This window comes from Fusarium subglutinans (assembly GCF_013396075.1).
Source record: "Fusarium subglutinans strain NRRL 66333 chromosome Unknown NRRL66333_c0000213, whole genome shotgun sequence".
NCBI lineage: Eukaryota > Fungi > Ascomycota > Sordariomycetes > Hypocreales > Nectriaceae > Fusarium > Fusarium subglutinans.
Genome location: NW_023502276.1, coordinates 74,884 through 83,454, shown reverse-complemented (window position 1 = coordinate 83,454; position 8,571 = coordinate 74,884). Strand labels below are relative to the sequence as shown.

General features: G+C 47.4%; 3 protein-coding genes across 3 annotated transcripts; 1 reads left to right on the top strand and 2 right to left on the bottom strand.

Moving 5' to 3' along the window:
• Positions 1-3,888: 3,888 nt before the first annotated feature.
• Positions 3,889-4,581, top strand: FSUBG_11343 (extracellular serine-rich; the record flags this gene model as incomplete). The annotated part of the gene is made up of 2 exons (XM_036676016.1): positions 3,889-4,244; positions 4,296-4,581. The coding sequence occupies 2 exons, from the start codon at positions 3,889-3,891 to the stop codon at positions 4,579-4,581; spliced, it is 642 nt and encodes a 213-aa protein (XP_036533202.1).
• A 550-nt stretch (positions 4,582-5,131) lies between these two features.
• On the bottom strand, positions 5,132-5,422 carry FSUBG_11342 (uncharacterized protein; the record flags this gene model as incomplete). Its single annotated transcript, XM_036676015.1, has 1 exon — positions 5,132-5,422. One exon carries the CDS (start codon positions 5,420-5,422, stop codon positions 5,132-5,134), a length of 291 nt encoding a protein of 96 aa, XP_036533201.1.
• A 766-nt stretch (positions 5,423-6,188) lies between these two features.
• FSUBG_11341 (ATP-dependent RNA helicase DBP7) lies at positions 6,189-8,417 on the bottom strand (the record flags this gene model as incomplete). Its single annotated transcript, XM_036676014.1, has 1 exon — positions 6,189-8,417. One exon carries the CDS (start codon positions 8,415-8,417, stop codon positions 6,189-6,191), a length of 2,229 nt encoding a protein of 742 aa, XP_036533200.1.
• Between the last annotated feature and the right edge of the window lie 154 nt (positions 8,418-8,571).

Sequence of the window (8,571 nt, the reverse complement as noted above, 5' to 3'; positions counted from 1 at the left end):
AAATTTTATTTTAAAACTGTAATTTAATAGCTATTCTATTAAATTTAATATAATTAAGTTAATATTAAGGGGTTGTGTAAATACGCTTTAACCTCTAACCTGACTTATTTGCACACCTGGTTATGCGGAAAACACGTGACCCTAAACGCACTACCGGTTGTGCGGGTATGAGTTCCCTAAAGCTAAGGTATGTCTTACTTAAGGAAAAGTGTTATCTCTATAAATAAATATAAATAAAATATAGTAGAAGAGCAGAAAAAAGCAAACAAGAAGCAAGAGACTAAATGGAAATAGTACTTACTCTGACAAAGCAGGGAAAGTATGTATGCCGTATCGGCGAAACATGGTAAATGTATGCATGATACTGATGTCCTGCTATCGTTGCGCGAACCAGCAGAGGTATTGCACCAGTGGCGGCGGCAGGTCGGCGTGAGGGAGCAAGAAAATATCGGAACTTGATATGAGGTGTCAAAATAAACTTAATAAAAAGTCACCTAAGCTTAAGCTAGATTTACCTAAATATTTCATCGCTTAGGGTTAAGGTCCTAAGTTTTCTTTCCTTGCCTAGGGGGGAGGCTCAAGATCTGGTGCAACGACGAGCTGGAGCTACTACTAATAGTGCTTGTATTTTCGACAAAGTAGCGTAAATATGTGTATGCTATATCGACGAAGCCGGGAAAGTGTGTATGCTATCTCGACGAGGCAAAGAAAGTGTGTATGCTGTGTCGGCGAAGCAGAGTAAATCTCTGCACGATGCTGTATTGATGAAACAGGGTAAATATGTATGCGGTATCGACGGGTCAGTTCAAATGCGTGATGCCAGTGTCCTGCCGCCGTTGCTCTTTCCTAATTTCCTTATGGGAGGGCATTAGGAAGGCGTTAGGTAGTAGTTACTGCAAAATAATACTTCAAGTTCCAGAAGAGCAATGCGACCATAGGGCTAATCGTATCGTTAGGGGGAATTAATGTCAGTCAGGCTGTGATTAATTCCAGTTTACTGCGAGATATAGTGTATATCATGTTTACGCAACTTACTTGAGGTACAGCTTTTCTGATAAGTATGAGCACTGCTAATACCCATGGTTATAGCATTGAAAATGATTGCATAAGAGAACCCAGTACACGAGATGTAGGATCCAACGATTGATGGCAAATTCAAGAAGGCGAAGATAGGCACAATGGACCTACCTGATGACAATCCGGTTGCTGTACTGCTGTACACATAATGGCTAAGTATCTCTATCAGGGTATGTATCGCACTGTTGATGCTCATCTCTCAAACTCCGAATAGAATAATAAGCAAGAGGAAGATGGAGCTCTACAGGGCGACTTTTGTCAGCAACAAGAGAAGAGGGTCAAGAGGCTGAATGCAATGCTGGGAAATCCAATTGCTACTATTTAATAGAGATCACTCTTGTGGTCATAATGTGAGTGTACCTACCTACCTAGGTATTAACAGGGTATGCAGGATCAATTTGAGGGCAGGCCTCAATGTTAAGGAATAAACACCAGGATTTACATTAAATAATTATTTAGCTTTGACCCAGTAACGACCAATAGATGGGATCCAGGTATTCCAATAACAGCCACAAAAGTATCAACAATAAAGTCTTTACATTAAATAATATTCATGCAACTTCCAACTGCCTGTTTTAACTACTATTCCTAAAGCTGCATACTTCTCACAGCACGTCAGCAGTTATCTTTTCTATCTGAGTCCTTCTTCATGGCCCAGCATCAAGCCGAGCGCACAATGAAAGATGGGTTATAAATCAAAAATTACGCCTCTCATGGCCCCGAAGGACAATGAAGTGCGGACGACTCCGCGATGTGCAATGCAGGCCGTCACACACTGAGGTTCCTCATTCATGAGCGAGGAAACTCCAAGCAAGGTAAGTATGAAGAAGAAAGGAAAAGAAGAGCAGAAGAAGAGAGGCAGCTCGAGTTTATATAGAGGAGTTTTTCTGGGTGGCCCGTGCGCTGTTGACAACCTCAAGGTTGCTAGGCCAATGGAGGAGCTATGGGTAGCTGCACGTGACTGTTGCCTCAGGTAGCTGCTCTGTGCTGCTAACATTTCGGAAGTTGCAGAGCAGCGACAGCTCAGCTGCGTCTCTTTGGAGTTCGAGTTGGCCTTCGCGATTACCTCAATTGGGCATTCAAGCCTACCTAGGTAGGTAGGTACGATTAGTTGAATAAAGCATCAGCCGATCACCATTGTTCGAGAAGCTTGAACCGCGCCAGTGATTACGGCTTAGCTGACATTTACTAACACATTACAAACCTGAGAACCTACGTGTCGATCGTGGCGCAGGTCCGTAAGATCAAATATTGCCCTAAAGCCTCGCGAGACTCACCACGTGTTCTACGATGACAAGCGATGACAAGCGTGAAGTATAATTCTATAGCTCCTACATCGAGAATTAATGCCCGAGGATAGCAGTGGGCCTGAATTTGTGGTGATTAATGATGATGTCTTTAGGGTAAGAACTCGGTCAGCATCATAGAACGCGAGGTATCCGACGAGAATTACATGGAGCTTCTGACAGCCTTCACCGAAACTTGCAGTCGTACTCAAGAAAGCTGCAGTAGTATTTTTGCGGATCTCGGCGTTCATTTTGCAAATTGGCATGGCATTATTATGCTACGGAGAAGCTGCAGTGACATGCTATCGAAGTTTAGGAATCATCCCCGTAGGTACGGAGTACTACATTCGATGTTATGAGTCCTTCCTTTGTGTTTGTACTAGTTGAGATGTTGCCAGCCTTTTCGAGCTAAGGGCCAAACAAGACTCGTATCTGCATCACCACAGTCACAAACTTACAATGTCGCCAAAGTACGGTGACATATCCTGAGTCTGACACGAGAGAATGCATACCTTCTCGGAGGCCTCGCCTTCGACAACATCGATGGTATTAACCGTATCATCCCAGGCGAACCGAGGGCCAGGGTGCGTCCTGCTAGCTTCGGTAGTTCGACCGTTCAGAACTTCAGATCTGAATTGCGGATATGCTTGTCTTAAAATCGGCGAGAAAGTGGGATTCGTATTCGATGAACAAAGGGACCAGCGCTTAACGTTATACACAACAAACAATTCGGACCAAGTATTGCGCACCTCAAAGCTAACAGTGAGATCTATGAATACATTTCAACGTCAGCATACTTGTAGCCTAGTTAGTTCAATGCCCAATACAATATTGGATATCACGGCAGTGGCTTACCTCCATTGGCACACAAGTAAAACGTGTAAGCCAGGGCGCTTCAGAGTGCGCGCTCACGGCACCAAGTTGCCGGGACAAAGTCAATTAGAGACGCTTCACCATGGCTTGCTACACAGGGAGTCTCGGCTCGGTCTGGGACCCGGTTTGATCTAGCGCTCAGAGAGTTTCGAGGAGAAAGGTCAAACAGAAAACACTAAACGAAACCAATTTTGGTTCGGGGGCATCAAACTGTCCGCGACGATACGGAGCCGCTGGAACCCTAGCATAGAAGCCACAGATATGCCGAGGGCTGTGTCTCAGTTCACCTGTTTGTTGTCCTGCCTGGCCTACTAAATGAATGTTTGGGCCTTTGGGGTAGGGCGGCCGCCCCTGTGCTTCATCCTGGTTTGAGGTTAGCAGACCACCCTAGAGGACCCTACAGGGGACGAAGTTAAAGTCGACTTCATATAATTGGCATCAGTTGGAATGACTATAAAGAGGAGGGATGAACTACCAAGAATGGGATTGTATCATCAACAAACACTTGCACACTCACACTCAAACTTGTAAACATAACAAACATCCAACCCATTCAAACAAACAGTTCCAAACCCATCATCAACCACCACCATCACGTGACCACCCTCAGCATCACCAACCTCCGCTATCACTACCATCTAACATCACCAAAATGCCCTCTCCAATCAAGCTTTTGGCCCTTTCCGCCAGCACCGTCTCTGCTGCCGTCCACGTCGTCAAGGTCGGAGACGGCGGCCTAAACTTCAGTCCTGCCCAGACCTCAGCCAAGGTGGGAGACACTATCGAGTTCCACTTCTATGAAGGCTTCCACTCCGTTGCCCAGAGTAGCTTTGCCAAGCCCTGTGAGCCCATCAACAGCACTGCATTCTTCAGCGGCGACCAGAATGTCAAGACCAAGGTCAGCGATAAGGTCTTCACCATCGAGGTCAAGACCGAGGATCCCATTTGGTACTACTGCGCTGTCCAGGGACATTGTCAAGGTGGAATGGTTGGAGCTGTGAATGCTCCGTAAGTTGCACTATCTTGTAATCAACATTATATATGCTAACAAACGAATAGTACCAGCGGTGCCAAGAGCTTTGACAACTACGCCAAGGCCGCCGCCGACTCTGAAGATAGCTCTGCTCCCAAGTCTACCGGGGGAGGCAAGCTTGGCGCCGCTGAGACAGGAAGCGCCTCAGGTTCTACCTCAGGTACCGCTACCGCCACTGCTACAGAGAGCGGAACTGCTGCCAGCGCTTCAGCAACAGAAAGCGGCAACGCTGGTATCGAGGCTCGAGGACAGATCCAATGGGGTCTTATGAGCGGTGCCATTGCTGCCCTCTTTGGCGGTCTGATGATGTAGGAGAGGCTCCTGACGATTAACATTGTGTTACGATTCCAGCCCTAGAGGCATTATATTTGCTTCAGCTAGCGAGTTACTAGTCATGAAACATTATGTATACCTAAACGCAGACAGACGGTCTCCTGCAGGGAGTAATATGAATATACCCAAACTTCTACCCATAATGAGCACTAATGAAACACAAACCGTCACTGTCTCTGAGCTGTTAGGAACCAGGCCTCGGGGGGTAAGGGGACCCAGACAAATAAACCCAACAAAAGATATCCTAAATTTAGTAAGACTACCTAAATTTATCCTAAGTTTCTTTACGTCTTTATGTCTTTTAGGATCAAGGTCCTGAATTTTCTTTCCTCCCCTAGGCAGGGCATCGGGGGGCAATATTGGGTATTGAATGCCAATATGCATACTCATGTTACGAAGAGATGATGATGTTATGTTTAACATAAGTTGTGTTCATATTAACTCAAGTCGTGATCCTACGCTCCGTCGCGATAGTCCCAGATAATTACATTCTTCAACTCCTCCCGTTATCGTCATATGGTTGTGTTCGTTACTGCTTCTTCCACTGTCCAGCATTCTCGACACCCTTGGAGATGCTGTCGAGTCCGCCCTGAACTCCTGTCCCCAGATTGCCAATTCCGTCCCCGAGAGGGCGGCCAGCGTCGCCAGTCGCGGAGGTTACTGTATCTCCAAGACCACGCGTAGCAGCTCCGGTAACGTTTCCTACGGTACGCCCAAGTCCCCCTACGGTATTGCCAACAGTGGAGGTGAGGAAGTTAAGGCCTCCCCCGACGGTTTCGCCAACGTTACCGGCAGGGTTGTTGTTGTTCTTGTTGTTCATTGTGGTGGTGGTGTTTTAGTGATGGTGTTTTGGTTTTGGCAGTGTGGTGCTTGTATCTTGAAACTTATTTTGAGGCTTGGAGTCTTGTAGATTGCAGATAAATAACTCTAGAATCAGTGGAAAGAAGCCTCTCTTAAATATATCTCTTGTTCTCATCGGAATCTCAACAATATCTTGTCCTGTAAATCATCAGCCAGGTTGGATCACCTAATGACGTCAGTCGGCCGGGTTCATTGGATCAGCATCTAACCACACCAGCCACACCACACCTCTAAAATGACGTCCCTCGATACATAATTACGCATTCCGATGTTTGAGATGCATGCAGAGGTGTCCCTGATCAGCGATTTTATAGGGCAGAAGAGCACCACTAGCAGGCATGTCCTGACAACTGCTATGGTGAGTTTATGTCATGTTCTGGACCTGGACCGCTTGAAAGGCCGGAGAGATGCCCATTGTGGCGCATTTGTCCGTTAGCTGTCAGACTGTGAGGCTGTGACTGGTCGAGCTAGAGAATCGCGACTTATATTGTGCAGGTTTCGATGCGCACCTTGAGATCTCTGTGCGATGCGAGATGCTGAGTTTTATCGTCATGGAGACAAGACCTTGGAAGGCCATGACGTTGGACGCGCACGCAGGAGCACCATGTGAATAGATGTGTAATGTCATAGGAAGATGTGGAAAGATCATCATGGGCATGATGATCATGCCCGGCTTTTAGTTATGCTGCTCTAAAAAAACTCAACTGAACCAAGGAATGCGCTACCTAACCAATATTGAACTCGTCTGCCGCGGAATTCATCAGCATCATACTCTTCTTCCTGATAATGTTCTGGTTTTGCCTCTCATCTCCAGTTGCCTGTTCTGTATTCTTCTCGACACCCTTATTCGTCCGCTTCTTAGTCTTCCTCTCCACACCTGCGCCGATGCCGCCAGGTGCCTCTCTCAGACCGTAGCTCTTTGCCGTGTGTCCCAAGTGCAATTCTGAAATGTCAAAGTGCTTCCTCTCCTCCTTGGTATGCGTAGCATATGCCCTAATGTGAGACTTGAAGCCGTTTCGAGCAAGTTCTAGTCGCTTGGTGTCCGTCAGGAGACGTTGCTCAATGTGCAGCTGAAGGGCCTCCGCCTTGTCATGGAAAGATTGCCCCTCCTCCGGTTTCGCGGACGTCTCGACCGGGAATTCGAGTTTCGTCATCATTCCCTTCTGGAGAATAGAGTCGTAGGATTGCGGAGTTGGTGGCGTTGGCGCTTTCATGAGTTCGATGTATCCTTCTTCGGTTCCGGGAAGCAGGAATAACAAAGCATCACCGGGTCGACCAGCACGAGCAGTACGACCAACACGATGGATATGATCGGCGAAACTGAACGCAGGGTCGTACTCGATGACCAGATCGACCGACGGAATATCGAGACCACGCGAGGAAACATCGGTGGTGATCAGAAGAGATGGAGACTTGCAAGCTGAGAACGATCGCAATGTAGCTGTACGAATGGGTTGTGACAAAGATCCATGCATCCTGTGCAGAACGACCTCAGGACTTGCTGGTGAAGTGATGTATGCTGCTTTTGCCACTGTCTTCGAAACCGACTCTGCATCCTTGGAGCCTGCGACAGGTGCCTCATTATTGTTGGGGTCTCGCAACAGTTCGTAATGGAAGTCGACAGAGTCGGCACATGATATGAAGATAATCGCCTTCATAGTCTTTCCACGCCGAGAGAATGTTGCCTTGAGGTACGAGATGAGAGTAACGAGTCGTAGCTTGGCTGGGACAATAGAGTAGTACTGGTGCAGCTGTGCGGGCGCCTTCATTTCCGTATTTTCCACATCAAGGTCCATCTCCTCCTTCTTTGCTGTCAGGAATGTCGCATCCGCCAAACTCATCTCTCCCAGCTTCTGTACGTTCATCTTCATTGTCGCTGAACACAGCACTGTAACTCTTCGTTCGGGTAGGGCCGTGAGCGGTGTTCCATCGGGTAGTTTGTCGGATACATCAACCGCCTTGATAGCTGTGATAACCTTCTTCAAGTCGTCCTCGAAACCCAGATCCATGAGCCGATCACCTTCATCAAGAATCAACCATCGAACCGTGCTGAGGCTAAGCGCCTTTGTATTGTCGATATGATCAGCAAGTCGTCCGGGAGTAGCAACCAGGAAATTGACACCCTTCCGTATGCGAGCCTTTTCCGCCTTCTTAGATTCTCCTCCGGTAATTGCTGTCGAGACGAGCCATGGGAACGGTCGAATGAGCTTCTCCAGAACTGTGTGAACCTGTTTTGCAAGTTCACGAGTAGGCGCAACGATAATGGCAAAAGCACCAGAATCTCGATGAATCTGAGCCTTCCCCTTTTCGCTGAGAAGTAGAACACGATGTAAGATAGGTAACAGGTATGCCAAAGTCTTTCCGGAACCAGTTTCGGCTTGCACAAAGGCATCGGAGCTACTTGTTAACATGTGCGGAACCACCTTATTCTGAATAGCCGTTGGTCGCTCCAGGTTCATCTTGCCAAGCTCATCAACAAGTCGGGCAGAAATCGTCAATGTACCGAAGTTCGCAACATCTGATAAAGGCGCATTGGTGGCTTCGGGAGCTGTCCATTCTGTCTGCTTTTCCTCCTCCTCTGTCGTCTGTGCGGGGTTGAATGAGAAGAGTCGGGAGATGACTTGTCTTTTGCGATCTGACTGCTGGTTGCGAGGCTGGCCTGAACCTCCGTGGCCATCATTGTCTGTGGACCTTGGTCGCGAACTGTGTCTGCCCATTGATTTGTGATCGAATGAGTGATCCCCTCCTCCATCGTCTGTTCTTTGACGTTTTGATGACCTGCCCTCATCAAATCCGTCTCCAGAAGGTTTGGCTTGTGGTGTCTTCCCAGAAGCTATCCTCGCCGACTTCTCTGCCTGCTTCCTATCACGCCATCGACCGCCCTTAAACTTGACCTGGGGTTTAATTGGACCTGACCCTAGGTCAAAATTCAGAAGCATTCCATCGTCAGCCATGATTGTGATGTTGGTGTTGCTATAGAGCTTTCACATGGGCGATTAGATTCTCGATACAATGCGCAAGAAAAAAAATAAGAGTGGAGTATCTTATCTTATCTAGATTCTATCGATAAGCATTATGGATACGGTCTATACTCTCAGATCTCAGCAG